Here is a 16,153-nt window from a genome sequence, read left to right as displayed (position 1 = left end):
AAGCTGAGCCCATCACCCAATGAAAGGGCAATCTGACCCCTGTGATTCAACCAGGCCCAGGTGGTCCTGCCGTTCCTGGAGGGAAGGAGGCTACTTTGAATGGCTCTGTTCTAAGGTTCCCCCTCGCAGCTCAGTATCAGACAAGCTGAGGATTGCACTGTGAACCTGCCTCCCTTTCGGGCGTAGCAAGACTTGGTTTACATGGCACTTGGTTCATCACATACCTGGCACTGTACAGCAGCTGGGACAGCGAATGACATGCCTGTTCCACACAGCTGAGACAGCAAGGAGGCGCAAACAGGCCCAGGCCCGGCCTGGAGACTTTCGCACGCACAGCGTAGCTGGGGTTGGAGTGACTTTGCGGAAGGGGGTGGGGTGTGCCAAGCGTCGCGGGGGAGTGGACCCGAGGAGGGGGACACGCGTGCGCCGGACAGGTCCCAGGAGTAGGTGGGAAGGCTGTGACAGAATTCTAGCCGGGGTGGAGGAGAGGGAGAGGGGGCAGAGTCCAGGCAAGGCTGGGGGAACTGAGCCATTGCCTGAGCAGGTGGCGTCCTGCCAAGAAAGCCAATTCAGGCAAGTCCTCTCTTGCTTCCAGGTAGGAATGCGCCAGGAAACCACCCCGACGCCAAGAGATGAAAAGGCAGCACTGTGTGTAAAAGAACGTCGTTGCTGGGAAGCCAGACAAGCTGTGCAAAAAGCTACCTCATTCAGTGGCTTTTTCACAGCAATTAAACCCCAACCTTTTCAGGGCTCGTTACTTATTGCTTCTAAAACAGGCAGAGGTGAGTGCTGGTGTGTATACTTCATACTGCCGAGTTGAGCAAACATCACGTTGCAGGCAATAAAAGGTGACTCTGGTGTCCTACATAACAGTGCTACACGTAGAGTCAGCATATCTGTAGCACCCCCACCCGCCAAAACCCCAAGAGTCAGCATCCGTCTATGATGTCAACGAAGCAATTGCCACCAACTTGGTGTCAGGAAGAGTTTTGCTTCATGCGGGCAGGGGACTGGATTCAATGACCTCTCGAGGGCCCTTCCAGTCCTAGAATCTATGAATCTATTCATCGCCTGGACCAATTTATTGAAAATGCAAAGAAACGGAGATGCAGCTCCCTTCATTTTCTAGCCAACTCAAGCTTCTAGGAATCTGGAGACAGGAATCTGCATTTTGAATCCTGGCGTTTTCCCCTTCTATTTCGTATACAGACTCCTCAGCTTCACGCAATCAGCTCAAGAGAATGAAGGCAGCCCTTAGAATAGAGAGACTGCAGCCCACCCACAGCCAGCAACTCCCAGCAAACATGGTTCTCGTGTTTAGTTATATACAACAACCAACCCAAAACCCAATGCTGCTGCTTGCAGTTCAAAACACTGCAACCTACCAACTTCCAAAATGCTTTGCAATTAACAATTCATAACGGAAGGCATAATGTGCCGTGCTGATGTGAATTAAAATACAGACTATGTAATCTGCATAGAGATGTGTAGATATGTTTACTGATAAACACATTTCCAGGTTGCTCGCAATAGCTTAGTGACCTATTGATGCTCATCAATTTCTTTTGATAGGTAACAAATATTGATGTTAACGGCTCTTAGGCAGGGCGGGTGCAAGGATGTTTCGCGTTCTAGGCAAAACTTCCACCTTGCACCCGCACCCCCCCCCCATCCCCGCGGCCCCCCCCCCCCCCCCCCCCCCCGCCCTGAGGCGCCCTCCCCCACGGTAGCTCTCCCCCCCCCCAGCCCGGGAAGCCGTGCAGCAGCTCCTCGCCCCAGCTCCCTCTGCCTAAATGCCGACGACGACCGCGGCGGCCGGATGTTCGGCCGCCCCGGTCGTNNNCCCTCCCCCACGGTAGCTCTCCCCCCCCCAGCCCGGGAAGCCGTGCAGCAGCTCCTCGCCCCAGCTCACTTCTGCTCCGCCTCCTCCCTGAGCACGCTGTCGCTGCTCCACTTCTCCCGCCTCCCAGGCTTGCGGCGCCAATCAGCTGTTTGGCACCGCAAGCCTGGGAGGGAGAGAAGCAGAGCAGGGCAGCGTGCTCAGGGGAGAAGGCAGAGCAGAGGTGAGCTGGGGCGGGGAGTTCCCCTGCGTGCCGCCCCCCCTTACTTGCTGCAGGCGGCCCTCCCCCTGCCCCCCTACCCCAGCTCCCTCTGCCTAAATGCCGACGACGACCGGGGCGGCCGAACATCCGGCCGCCGCGGTTGCCGCCGAAAGACCCAAAATGCCACCCCACAAATGCTAGTTTCCTAGGCAACCGCCAATGACACCTAATGGGTTACACCGACCCTGCTCTTAAATGAATCCACACTGTCCTTAAAAGAAATAATGATATTCCCCAGTTCACGATAGGACAAGATATCCTCAGAATGGTGGCTGCTATCTAAGCAAAGGGGAAGGGTGTCTATTCCACACAAGTGTTTCCATATTACCAGCTATTGCTGCATCCAAATGCATCAACAAAGGCAGGTCCTGAAGTGGCAGTGCTGACTGGCAGTAGGCGAACAGAGGCTTAGCCCTCAGGTCTGGTGCCAGGCCTTGACATGCTAGAATGCTGGGATGAAAAAGTCTTTGCTTCCTTCCACTTTTGGCAAACACCATCCCAACTCCCTCCTAAGCAGCTACCCCGTATGGGATCGGACATCACTACAGGCGCTCCTCTCCTGGAAGGCTCAGAATGGAGCTGACAATACCTTTTTTTTTGAAAACACCCACAACCAGCAAGGCCACAATTTTCATAAGTGACTGGTGATCTGGGGAGGCCTCATTTCCAGCGAGCGCTGAACAATCACCCTTTGAAAATGGGCAACCCACCCTTTGGGGCAACTCACATTGGATGTCCAAAAATCATTAGCCAGCTTTTGAAAAATTTGCCCCAAGCCATTTCCTCTAGGCAGCTAACAACCAGCTGCCTGTTTGTGCATGTGATTTGCCTGAAGCAGCATCTCCTCCTCAGCCTCTCAAACACGCCAACCCAGGAGTCACTCTGCTGCAAACTATGCCACAGTCCCATCCCGCCTCCTAAGACCAGCTGGCCCCGAGGAGGGGAGCTGGCATGTAATACTGTGCTACAGAGCTGGGGAAAGCCTGCCCGGTCACACAATGAAAAACCAGAACATTTCTGTGAACCCTTCTGAAAACGTTTGCCAGTCTCCAGCCAGCGCTATCCCAGAACGAAAGAGTTCAGCCACATCACCATAGCATCCCCTCGCCTCCCCACAAACTGGCACAACGTTTAGCTTGAGATTTTAAATGCACAGAAGTCAGGAGATGCAGAATACAGTTTGTCATCAGAACCCTCCACACTGATGAGTTACGCTGGCTCATTTCACTCGGCCCCTGTCTCAGTGCCCCTTTTAGAGCAGGGCAGGGAAGGGTCACCACTTCCCCCCAGCCCAGACAGCTCTCTTTCTTTCTATGTCTAGCGGAGTTCCTCAGCATTGTCTAACTGGCTCACACAGAAATGTAGCTCAAGCCGCCTGCAGCACTTTAACCTCAAGAATTACAGGGAGATCTGGCCCCGGGCGTGGTTAGCCCTGCACTGCAGTTTTGGGTTCCCACGGAACTAAGGGCTTAGTGAGAAGCAGCTGCACGGATGGAAGACTGCTGTAGTCTAGGAGAGTTAGTGAAAATCATTAACAGAATTTTTTTTTAAATTGAAAATAATCCCCTCGTGAGCTGTGAGCGTCTAAGGGGAAGCAAACTTCCCATGCAATTCCAGAGTTACCGGGGCTCCTTGTAACCATGGTTTCTGGTGGAGCTGAACTTTTCTGGTGTGCCTCATAAACAATTTGTGTAGTCTCCTGTGGTGGGGTGGATACCCACTCCTGCCCTGCGGGGTTGAAAAAGCCCTGCAGAGGGCTCGGGCGGGGCAAGGTAAAACTCTGGCTGATTGGGGGAAGTGGCTGCAGCTGGGCCACACCCTAATCAGAGCCCAGATGGCCGGTATAAAGAGGCTGGGAGCCAGGAGCTCAACAGTCTCTCTCTGCCATCAGAGAGAGAAGGGCCTGGCTGCAGGGAGTGAGACAAAGAGTACCTGAGTGGAGCAGGGCTGGGGAAAGGCAGAGGAGCTGGGGAGCTCCAGCCTGTGGCCTAGTATTAGGCCAAGGGGTACTGGGGGTTGCAGAGGGCAGCCCAGGGCTAGTCCAAGGCAGCAGGTCCAAACCCCCCTTGCCAGTGATGAGTGGCCTATACTGCAGTCTGCCCCAGGGAGTGGGGCTAGCTGGTGACTGGCAGTGGCCTAGTGCTGAGGCAAGGTGGGGATAGTGGGGGGGGGTTCCCCAGGGCGGGGAGACCCAGATCTGTGGGGTACTGCCAGGGGACAGCATCCCAGCAATAGGGGCACTGGGTCCTGGGAGGGACACGGGCGCCAGAAGAGGGTAGGCAGATCACCGGCCTGCAGAGGGCGTGCCAGACGCTGGACGAGCTGATTCCCTGGGGTAACCAGCAGGAGGCGCCGCAGGGGTGAGTCTGGACTCTTTACATCTCCCTACTCTTCACTCTCAGCCACTGGCTGAAAATACTTGCTGCTTTATTGCACCCAGGATCAAAAATACACTTCTGCTTATTAGTAGCCCTCAAGTCTCCCCACGTCGAGTTATTTTGATATGGACATTGCCAGCAGCTGCCGGACCCTGAGGAGATCACGGTTTCAGAGAAAACAATGAAGTTCCAGCTTCCTGTGCATGTAAAGGAGGGACCACTTCCTCAAAGGCCCATGTAACGCTGCTGTGTGGTTTCGGTATTGGAGGATGCTTGCCAGGCACGAGGCTCAGCAGTGGGAGCAGGGTAAAGGAGGGTACAGAGAGCTCAGTATGAAGGCAAATGGCTGCAGTCCAACAGCCCAAACCTGACTAGCCAAAGCTATTAGGCCCCTGCACTGTGTAGCTGGTCTTGGAATCCAATGAAAGCCCAACTCACCCAAATGGGATTGGATGTCATGGGAGCCAGGCACCAACTCTCCCAATGTCATTCTGCTGAGAACCTGGCCTGCGGCTCCACGCCTCATTGGGAAGGGACAGTTCTAAGCATCTGCCTTTGCTGGCCGGCCACAGGAGCCAGGTCCCCAGCAGAGGAAAAAACACTGCGGCAGCTGAGGAGCAGAGAACAGGACTTTGAGCTCACTCACTCTTGGGACAGCACAAGCTGGGTGCTCTGTGAAGACAAGATGCCCAGCATCAAGGAGGTGCCCCCTTGATAGCCCCAGGAATGGCCTTCATGGGCTTCGTGAAAGTCCCATCCAGCGCCCTCTGCCTGGGAGCACGCTGGCTCAATGGCAAGGTTGCTGCCTATCTGACTGGCCCCATCAGAGAATCCAAGTGTCTCCCAAGAGAAAAGTAACAACCGCATCAAAGGTCCCTGTCCCTCCTCTACCACCAGAGCACAGGGGAACGGTGCACCGCTCAGAGGATCTGCAGGGGAAATCATTCTGGGGAACCTATCCAGATGCCTGGGGGGACTTTGCATAGCGGGAAAGATGCCCAGGGACGCTAAACACCAGTATTTCTCTGGCCTTGTCTCCACTGGGACGTTGGCAGTGTTGCAGCCGCACTGGTACGGACCATGCTGCACTGAACAGAGTCTTGCCAGAGCATCCGTGTGTTGGGTTTTCCTTCAAGACCCATCACCCTAGAAGTTAACAGCCCGTTGTCTGACTCAAGTGCCAGCCCAGGGGGCTGTCTGCAACCCTTAGAACAAGTCACAGATCCTGGAGGGAGCCACAGACATAAGCAGGAGCTTCTGGACGTACCCTGGGACGTAGCTCAATAAAAATGCACTTCTCATTCCATTAAGGCTGACACGAATCTGCCCTCAATCTAGGGGGGAAAAGGTGCTTTTGTCAATGAGGTGCCATGTAGCAAAAGTACAAAGCTGTTTTGTGGGTGTCTGACTCACAGCATGGTGGGCAGGAAACCGCATCAATCCTTACTTTGTCACCGCTCAGACAAAGCCCTTTTGTCCTGGTAACAGCAGAGGTTAAGAGCTAAAGAAACAGGCCTTTCTCCTTTGAGAGGGCAGGAGCTGGAAGCTGCTGGCCAGGCTGAGTCACACATGTGATACTGTCTCTGGGGGCGAGGGAGACGTGCGCACACACTCAAAGGAAGGCCAGAGCTTGACTCGTATTCCCGGCTGAGCAGCATAGCGTGGCCAGCACGACACATTCCCTTCTAGCCCAGTTCCCCTGCGACACCGCCAGTGAGGACATGGCACGGTAACCTGGCAAACAGGCTCCAACAGTTATCGGGGGGGGGGGGGAAACCCAAACTGGGCTAGACCTTTGCATAACAATACAAGCTGGATGAAGCAGGACTGCACAGACTTGGGCCCTGGCTCCTCGAGCCAACAGGGACTAGACGTGCATTTGGCCGCAAACAGGGCTCCATTGTGCAAGGTGCTGTACAACCAGAGGGATGTGTTGGCTTCACATGAGGCTGAGGGGATCACCTCAGGGAAGGCAGTGATCTCAGAGCTTCCCCTGCCTTTGTGTGGTCTTTCACAGCACCCGTAGGCCCACCATGGGCTGCCAATCAGTGTGTGCTACACTCCCAGCATTCCCTCCATCTCAAGCCCCCTGAAGATCCAGCTGCTCTGGGACGCATTCCAGCTCTGCAGCCCTCACCCCATCGAGGACTTGGGCCGCGCCCTCAGACGGCGAGTGCTCTGGGGCAGGGTTCGGCTATGACACACTGCGCCATGGACATACGTATGATGCCTAGCGCCGCTCCTACAGCTTTGCTGCCAAACCCCGGCTCACACGGAGCAGGAGCCTTTCCCTTGCCCAGGGGCCCAGCACGTGCGCTCTGATCAGCCCTGCTACGAGGGCCACGTTGCTACGGCGCCACGTCACAGCACTAGGATTATTCAGCCAGCTCTGCTGGGCTGCAGGTTGCCTATTTACGGCGATTTCTCATCTTGGGGATGGTCCTGGGATGCGCCTGGAATGGGTATGGAGCGGGAGGATGTCCACTGGGAATGCAGACAAGTATTTTTGTGAACTTTACACAGGTCACAGAGGAGACCCTGGCTGGGCAAACACGATTGGTTACACTTCATTCCTCCCTGGGGGACATGAATGAAGTTTGCTTGCTTTACCATCGTGTGTCTGAACTCTGTGATTTTGGTTTTTTTTCCTTAACAATAAAAGAAGGGATTAAATGAAGATGGAGGATTATGCAAACATTTCTTAGACGGCTTGTTATTACAGCGAGCTTCTCTTTAAACAATGCAAGGCTGACCTGTAGTCCTGGCTAGACACATTGCAGCTGAGAACTCAAACCAGCTGATCGGGAGGCTGCATTTTATAATCCCATTTGATACCCTCGGTGTTTGTACAATTCTGTATGGAAAGGCCCTCCACCCCCGCTCCATCCTGAGCAGGGTCGCTTTGGGAACAGATCAAATCAATTCAGAGATCGTTTTCACATTAGGGGGAAGCATTCTCTCTTTAGCTCAGTCCAAATGCCCTGTGAACATCCAGTCTGTGTTGGCCGAGAGACCGAAGATGCCGAGCTCTGGGAGGACAGATTCAAATCGCTGCTGTGTGGGGACTGCTTGTTAGGGGAGAGGGAATTTGCCCGCCAAAGAGCTCACTCACCATCTCTTGCACTCCAGTGGCACCCGCACTCTAGGCTGCCCACATGCACAGGCGGACTGGTTCCTGCCTGGAAAGCTCAAAATCTATGTCGACAAGCAACAGGCCAAGGCTGGGAGAATACGCTTTAGATAGACATTGTTCGTAGTGCTGATTTTATTATTAAATAAGCCCAGAACGACCATTCCCGACTGGCCTTCAAGCTGGCTATTATTTGCTGGCCAGTCTCTTGTCGGCATCACAGCAGAGAGGGGTCTGGAGGAGGGATTTGGAGGAGGAGAGGATATTCCACATGCAAAGGAGATCATGGAGGGAGCCACGTAGATGGTTGGGGAGAAGTAGACAAGCTCTTCCCTGGGATCTCCACATCACTATTTGCATCAGCAGCTCACCCTGAGTAGGGTCACACATCGTTATAATTAAGCCAACTCTTCATTTTCCTTGTGGTAATCGCAGCACAGAGGAGTCAGGCTCCCACACTGCGGAGCAGCCGTAGCACGGGTGAGCGCCTGCAGTCACCTAGGAAATGCAAGCCCTGTCGTCCTGATCCATCACTGTAATAAGGAGCCTGGCTGCTTCTTGCTGGTTGGTTAGTGGGAGCTCTCTCCCCAGAGGGTTCAACTCAGAGTCAGCCTGACCATCCCTTCACTGGAAACATGCTCCTACCACTCTCCTTGTGGAGAGTTCTCCAGTAATCCTAAGGGGCAGCTGATGGCGAGAACATGACCGCAGTGACCCAAACAGTACACCACGTTCTGAGAGCTCCTCAAAGCTGCAGGAGGGTGGAAGAGGAAGAACCTGATCCTTTAGGAGAGACTCGCAATAACCTCTGAAAACCTGATTGTTCCCCCCACGCTACCCCTTGTCACTGCTCGAGGAATCTAACCAGCATTTCAACTCCATCCTACTGCACATAGCTCGCCTGGCAGTGCTCTATAGGGGCCATGCAGCGGAGATCAACATGGGGACTTCCATACCACAAACCCGAAGGGTCAAGATGTCTGAGATTTTACCTGCGGACAAGACATTAATCAACTGGGCCGGACTTCCTGCTGCACTGGGCTCTGAGACAATAGACTGCTGGCCTTTTAAAAGAAAATGGACACAGCGGCCCACTGGTATATCCCATTCTAGAGATATCTTCAGCCTTAAGAGTGGTCAACACAACAGTGAAGAGAGGGAGGCAGAGGGCCAATAGCAGAAGGCTTATCAGGACAGAATATTTCAAAAGGATGAATAGCAAACAAGCATTTAGTGGCAAAGGTCACCCAAACTGAAATAGGATCCCCAGTCAGAGGATCTTTTGATCCCTTTTTACAAACACACACACACACACACACACACACACACACACACACACACACAATTTAGGGGTTTTTAGCTCTGGAGAGAACATTGCTGATCACTTGGGCTGAGGAGCACACAATTGGGGAGACACTGATTCTATTCATGGGACCTGTGGACTTTAACTGAGAGAGAGCCTTTATCTGCCCACAAAAATGTTCCTCAATTGGAAGAAGCAGAGTGCTCTCCGGTAACATGCTCTGGTAGCTTAAATCCCTTCAAAAGAGTCTTCTGAGTTTCTGGAAAACCCCAGGATCCTTGAGGGGGTTGCTAACAGTGCTCATTATTGAAACAAGTTACATTGTCCAACTAGGTCAAAGCTGAGTCTTGTTCTTTTTATCCTAGCTTCTCCCATAAGACTTCATTTCACAGCCTTTGCTAACTTCCCTTAGGTCACAGATCAACAGATATACCGAGCTCCCCTTCTGACTGGTATCTTAATCCTTTGTGTTTATATCTTTATAAACACACTCTTCCCCTTTCTCCTTCCCTACCTTTCTCTCCCACCTTATTTTCATAGTATGTCATCTTCATTTGTATTGGTTTACTCTACATGTGTATTTATAATAGCTTTATTGTCCTTTTCAAGTATTTCATTAATATGCCTTGACCACAGGAACACAAGAGCACGGGACAAACATTCTTGCATACTCTAATAGGGATTTTTTGTTTGTTTTCTAGTTTACCTTAGTGTTCCATTTTTTAAACTAAGTTTTACAAATTCAAAAACAAATAACTTAAAGAACAAATTGTGTGAGAGTGGAGCAGATATGATAATCTACTTGGTAGATACACAACACGTCACGAGAAACCAGCACAGCTCTAACGCTGAATGGCAGGGAGAAAAATTTTCTTATCATTTCCTCTTTCAACCACATGTGCCGCACTTTTGATACTAACTTGTTACCACAAAGGCAGAATGACATTCAGCAAAGATTAAACTGAAAAATTAAAACCTCTTACTAACTTCCGGTACCAAAGGAGAAATAAAGCTACAAAGTCTATGGAGAGAGACATTACTGCAGTCTTAATTCAAATACCATTGGAAGATTGTTTGCAAGTTCATTCTAAAAAGCTGTAGCTAGTGATAGCACTCTTACATTTACACAGCAACTCTCAGCACAAAGTGGATTGCAAGCACTACAAACTGATACACATACATGATCCCTTCACTCACCACCAAAACGCAGCCACATCTGGAGTGTGATGTAGCAGCTGCTTAATAGCTCACCGCCAGTTTTACGACAGGGGAGAATTTTAGGCAGACAGTTAGATTTTGGCCAGGATACTGGGTTCCAACGCCACGGAAGCTTTGATGGTCACAGATAGTCACATCTTCGGTTTCAAACGTCATCCATGAAGCAAGCTATCGTTTTGCATTAGGTCCTCTCTACACTTGAGCTAAGGAAGGGCCCCACTTTCAGTACAGCTGCCACCTGCTCACCACAGTTACAGCCTGCAGCACAGATGGGAACTTGGGCTGGTCTAAGCCGAAACAGGAACTGAAATAACTAAATTACAGGTCTGTCGCGTCTTACCCTGGGGTTATGTTCCGCAGTCAGCGTGTAAAGCGAAAATCGCGTATAGTCAAAATTACATGACTGTAATGGCGGGCGGAATCACCCGCACTACAGGTACAGTATTAAAATTGTTGTTTTTCTCTTTTTGTTTTTTTGTTTTGTTTTTTTGCCGACCGCATAAAGCTGAAATTGCGCATGTTAAATGTGCGTAAGATGCGACAGACCTGTAGCCGTAACTTAAACCTGTAGTTATGTCAGGGCAAGTCCATTTGTGGACACTTGTTCTGGATTATCAGTGCCAGGGCCGGCTCCAGGCACTGGGGCGGCCACTCCAGACAGGGGGCGGCAGATCCAGCTATTCGGCGGCAATTCGGTGGACGGTCCCTCACTCCCGCTAGGAGCGAAGGACCTTCCGCCGAATTGCCACCGCAGATCACGGCTTTTTTTTTTTATTTTGTGTGTGTGTGTGTGTGTGTGTGGCTGCTTGGGGCGGCCAAATCCCTGGAGCTGGCCATGATCAGTGTCCTATTTCAATTTCTCTTAAATCATTTAAAAAAAAAAAATTGACAAAGGAAATTGAAATAGGACACTCAATCCAAATAAAGTGTCCACACAGGGATGACTTGCACTGAAGTAACCTAAGGTTTGAATTCCATCCGAGCTAGTTCCATCTGAGTCATTTCGGTTCCAGGGTGTGTTAGACAAGCGCCTTCGTGTCACGGGAACAGAGTTAAAGCCTTAGATTGGTGTTGGAGACAGCTGTGCATAATGAGACGAGAACTGACGCGTTATGGTCAGTGCCATGACCCCATGAACTACATCGGATTAAGTTTTAAATATCCTATTGTACCCAGAGGAAAGTAGATGGGTAAGGCCCAGTCTTGGCTAGGATTTAAAGATGCATCGTTAGATGATGATAGCTCACTCAATCTAACACACACCAACATTCCAGTCAAGAGAAGGCCAAACTTTAGCACAGTGGCTTTCAACCTCTCCAGACGACTGTACCCCTTTCAGGGCTCTGGTTTGTCTTGCATACCCCCCAAGTTTCACCTCACTTAAAAACTACCTGCTTACAAAATCAGACATTAAAATACAAAAGTGTCACTGCACACTGTTACACATTTTTACCATATAATTATAAATCAATCTGAATATTGTACTTGCATGTCAGTGTACAGTATATAGAGCAGTATGAACAAGTCATTGTATGAAATTTTAGCTTGTACTGACTTCGCTAGTGCTTTTTATGTAGCCTGTTGTAAGACTAGGCAAATATCTAGATGAGTTGATATATTGCCTGGAAGACCTCTGTGTACCAGGCGCACACACACCCCTGGTTAAGAACCACTGCTTTAGCACATGCTAACTTGGTTGAGTTGAAACCTAGTGGGGAATCTAAGCTTTACCTTGACTACTTTGGCACCTGCTGACGTACAATTTGCCTTGTCTTGACAAGAGTGTTAAGCCTTGTCTACATTCAGAGGGTTTTACAGGTATTGTTAAGCCCGTACAGCTAAACAGGCAAAGCGGCCCCATGGTGGACATGGTCACACTGGTGTAACTGTGCTTATACTGGTTCAGGGAATTGGCATTAGCTATACAGGTGTGAGAACAGTTATACACAGTTATACTGGCATAACTCCATCCATGCTAAGGCTTATATAAGCATAGCTGTGTTAATAAAAAGAAATCACACCCTGATCGACAGAGCTTTGCAGGTTTAACTGAAGGATACACCTGGCCTTTTAGAAAGTGTAAATTAGATCATGTTCGCTGGCCTGACCTAACACCACATCTTTAACGCTAGTCTAGACAGAGCCTAACACATGATAAGGTTGAGTGGATCTGAGTAAACCTTCCCAAACACCACAGCAGAAATACACAAGTCCCAGTGATGTAAGTTGGAGGTGAATAAATAAAGCGGCAGGTCACCAATGCCATTGCCCAGCCGTGCTCCAGGAGGAGGAAATGCACATTATCACCTCGGCTGGGGAGAGACCCCTGAGAATGGGGGGGAGAAGGGGGGAATCAGAAATCAAGAAATACAAACGTTTAAGCACCTGCAGCAAAACACTTCACACTTCTCAGCACAGCTTGCACCTCACATGCGGCTCTCTCACCAAAAAGTCCAGTAACTTCCAATAGACTAATCAGCAGGCCAAGGTCGCTAGGACTCTATATCATCTTGCAGATTACTGGAGCGACTATTGCAACTGACCCAGTAGATCAAATAACTTAGTTTATCTACACATGTGGTTGGGTGCTGCACTGCGAAGGTCTCCTCCAGAACACAATGCTCACAAACACCCAGTGACAGTGAATCCTGTTGCCAGCACCACAGAGCACCCAGTCCAAACTGAGAAATTCACCGTGACTTTGGCGAGCCCAGTGAACTCACTGTTTGGTCTCCCTCGATGCACGTGGTCCCTCAGAAGGCCAGAATAAGACCATGGGACAACTCACGTATCTAATTAAGCATGTGCATAAGCGTTTGCAGAATCCAGGATTGTACCACAAACTTCATGGACTGCAACTTCCTGACTTCGGTCACCAGCAGGTTGCAGGTGAGCAATGAGAGGGGTAGATGGGCTTCTTCCCAATCCTCAGCCGGAAAAATCGTGGCCAGGACAGGGGCAAACTGGGAAATCATTAAGAACAATGAGGAGTCCTTGTGGCACCTTAGAGACTAACACATTTATTTAGGCATAAGCTTTTGTCGGCTAGAACCCACTTCATCAGATGCATGAAATGAAAAATACAGGAGCAGGTATAAATACATGAAAGGATGGGGTTGCTTTACCAAGCGTGAGGTCAGTCTAACAAGATATATCAATTAACAGCAGGATACCAAGGGAGGAAAAATAACTTTTGAAGTGGTAAGAGAGTGGCCCATTACAGACAGTTGACAAGAAGGTGTGAGTAACAGTAGGGAGAAATTAGTATTGGGGAAATTAAGTTTAGGTTTTGTAATGATCCAACCACTCCGTCTTTATTCAGGCTTAATCTGATGGTATCCAGTTTGCAAATTAATTCCAGTCCTGCAGCTGCACATTGGAGTCTGTTTTTTGAAGTTTTTTTGTTGAAGAATTGCCACTTTTAGGTCTGTTATTGAGTGACCAGAGAGACTGAAGTGTTCTCCTACTGGTTTTTGAATGTTATGATTTCTGATGTCAGATTTGTGTCCATTTATTCTTTTGCGTACAGACTGTCCGGTTTGGCCAATGTACATGGCAGAGGGGCATTGCTGGCACATGATGGCATATATCACATTGGTAGATGTGCAGGTGAACGAGCCCTGAATGGTGTGGCTGATGTAGTTAGGTCCTATGATGGTGTCCCTTGAATAGATATGTGGACAGAGTTGGCACCGGGGTTTGTAGCAGCGTTTGGTTCCGGGGTTGGTGTTTTTGTCGTGTGGTGTGTAGTTGCTGGTGAGTATTTGCTTCAGGTTGGAGAGCTGTCTGTAGCCGAGGACTGGCCTGTCTCCCAAGATCTGTGAGAGTGAGGGATCGTCCTTCAGGATAGGTTGTAGATCCATGATGATACGCTGGAGAGGTTTTAGTTGGGAGCTGTAGGTGACGGCTAGTGGTGTTCTGTTATTTTCTTTGTTGGGCATGTCTTGTAATAGGTGACTTCTCAGTACCCTTCTGGCTCTGTCAATCTGTTTCTTCACTTCAGCAGGTGGGTACTGCAGTTTTAAGAACGCTTGATAGAGATCTTGTAGGTGTTTGTCTCTGTCTGAGGGATTGGAGCAAATGCGGTTGTATCTTAGGGCTTGGCTGTAGACAATGGATCGTGTGATGTGGTCTGGATGAAAGCTGGAGGCATGTAGGTAAGCATAGCGGTCAGTAGGCTTCTGGTACAGGGTGGTGTTTATGTGACCACCGCTTATTAGCACTGTAGGAGCTAGGAAGTGGATCTCTTGCGTGGACTGGTCCAGGCTGAGGTTGATGGTGGGGTGGAAATTGTTGAAATCTTGGTGGAATTCCTCAAGGGCCTCCTTGCCATGGGTCCAGATGATGAAGAGGTCATCAATGTAGCACAAGTGGAGTAGGGGCATAAGGGGACGAGAGCTGAGGAAGCGTTTTTCTAAGTCAGCCATAAAAATGTTGGCATACTGAGGGGCCATGCAGGTACCCATAGCAATCCTGCTGACTTGAAGGTATAAATAGTCCCCAAATCTGAAATAGTTGTGGGTGAGGACAAAGTCAGAAAGTTCAGCCACCAGATTTGCCGTGATGGAAAGTAACAGAACGCCACTAGCCATCACCTTTATTTTTCCTCCCTTGGTATCCTGCTATTAATTGATTTATCTCGTAAGACTGACCTCACGCTTGGTAAAGCAACCCCCATCCTTTCATGTATTTATACCTGTTCCTGTATTTTTCACTTCATGCATCTGATGAGGTGGGTTCTAGCCCACGAAAGCTTATGCCTAAATAAATGTGTTAGTCTCTAAGGTGCCACAAGAACTCCTCATTGTTTTTGCTGATACAGACTAACACGGCTACCATTGAAACCTGGGAAATCATTGTCGCTCTTTGGGGTGCAGGCAGAAAGGCACAGTCAAGGTAGGCAACCTCCCCCCGCCCCATGTCCATGTCATTTGTGGCTGTGGCTGAGTGGACACAAAGACTGAGGTGAACACAAAAGCTGGAAGGCGCCTTGGAAAGTATTTGTTGCTAATTAACCCTGTAAGGCTTCTGGGTTACACTCTGGGTTGCAGTTCTTCACTCCATTGTTTTCCAGAGCAGATGACTGGGTGTTACAGCTTTGGATGGAGGGGGTGTGTTTTGGTTGAAGGGAGAGGACAAAGCCAGGCTGCTACCAGCCCCCCCCAGGACCTCAGACCCCCCTTAGCTCAGCAGTGCCCAGCCTGGGCGAGGACACGGGGGTCCTGGCACAGAGACGGCCCCACTGGGGAAGGCCGGGGGCGGCCCCAGGGAACCTGCCTTCGGGGGCGGGGGGCCCAGACAAAGCAGCCCCGTGCCATGGCGATGGGCTGGCACCGGCTGACCCTGCCCGAGCAGACGCCCCAACCCGCCCGCACCCTCCCTGTGCCCCGGGACCCCGCGGCGGCAGCGCCCCCCGGCCGGGCGAAGCAGGCGGAGAAGCGGGGCGGGGCGGGACGCGGGGCCCGGGCCGGGGACACTTAACTGTTGCCCGAGCGGCTGGCGGCGGCTGGTCCCGTCTGCCCCGTCTCAGGCAGAAGCAGCTTCTCATCGCCCGGCCCGGCCCGGCCCGGCGGGAGCAGCGGCCTGCGGGGCCCAGCGGCGCGGCGCGGCGCGGAGCGAAGCGGGGAGGAGGAGGCGGCGGCCGGGCCGGAGCGCAGCGGCGGTGCCTTACCCGGGGGAGCGCGGCCCTCCGGCCCCTGCCCGGACCCGACCCGACCCGACCGAGGAGCTGCGGCCGGCGGCGCGGCCACGGGCTCTGGGCGGCAGGAGCCGGCGCGGCTGACACAGGCTCCGGCGCCGCCGCGCTGCACAGAGCCCCCCCTGCCTCCCGGAGCCCGCACTGCGCCCGGCCTCGCCAGGGACCCCGGGGCCGCCCAGCCCGCCGGCCTCGCCCCTCGCCCCCCGCCAGGGCCCCCTGCCTCCCGGAGCCCGCACTGCGCCCGGCCCCGCCAGGGACCCCGGGGCCGCCCAACCCCGCCGGCCCCGCCCCCCGCCTCCCGGAGCCCGCACTGCGCCCGGCCCC

The 16,153-nt window shown here is 51.7% G+C and overlaps 1 protein-coding gene across 3 annotated transcripts in view; it reads right to left on the bottom strand.

The window, feature by feature from the left end:
- Positions 1 to 15,759, bottom strand: part of MVB12B (multivesicular body subunit 12B) — a 98,153-nt gene extending 82,394 nt beyond the window's left edge. Inside the window, exon 1 of one of the 3 annotated variants that reach the window (XM_034793437.1) lies at positions 15,614 to 15,759. In XM_034793437.1, coding sequence (XP_034649328.1) covers positions 15,614 to 15,679 — 66 coding nt within the window. In that variant the 5' untranslated portion in view covers positions 15,680 to 15,759. Of the gene's footprint in view, positions 1 to 224; positions 1,650 to 15,613 lie in introns of those variants that run through there. The other 2 variants (XM_034793436.1, XM_034793435.1) reach the window with 2 other exon arrangements.
- Between the last annotated feature and the right edge of the window lie 394 nt (positions 15,760 to 16,153).

The sequence above is a fragment of the Trachemys scripta genome, chromosome 17 (assembly GCF_013100865.1).
Source record: "Trachemys scripta elegans isolate TJP31775 chromosome 17, CAS_Tse_1.0, whole genome shotgun sequence".
Lineage (NCBI taxonomy): Eukaryota > Metazoa > Chordata > Testudines > Emydidae > Trachemys > Trachemys scripta.
Note: the sequence above shows the minus strand (reverse complement) of the source record. Positions and strands in the feature narration are given on the sequence as shown.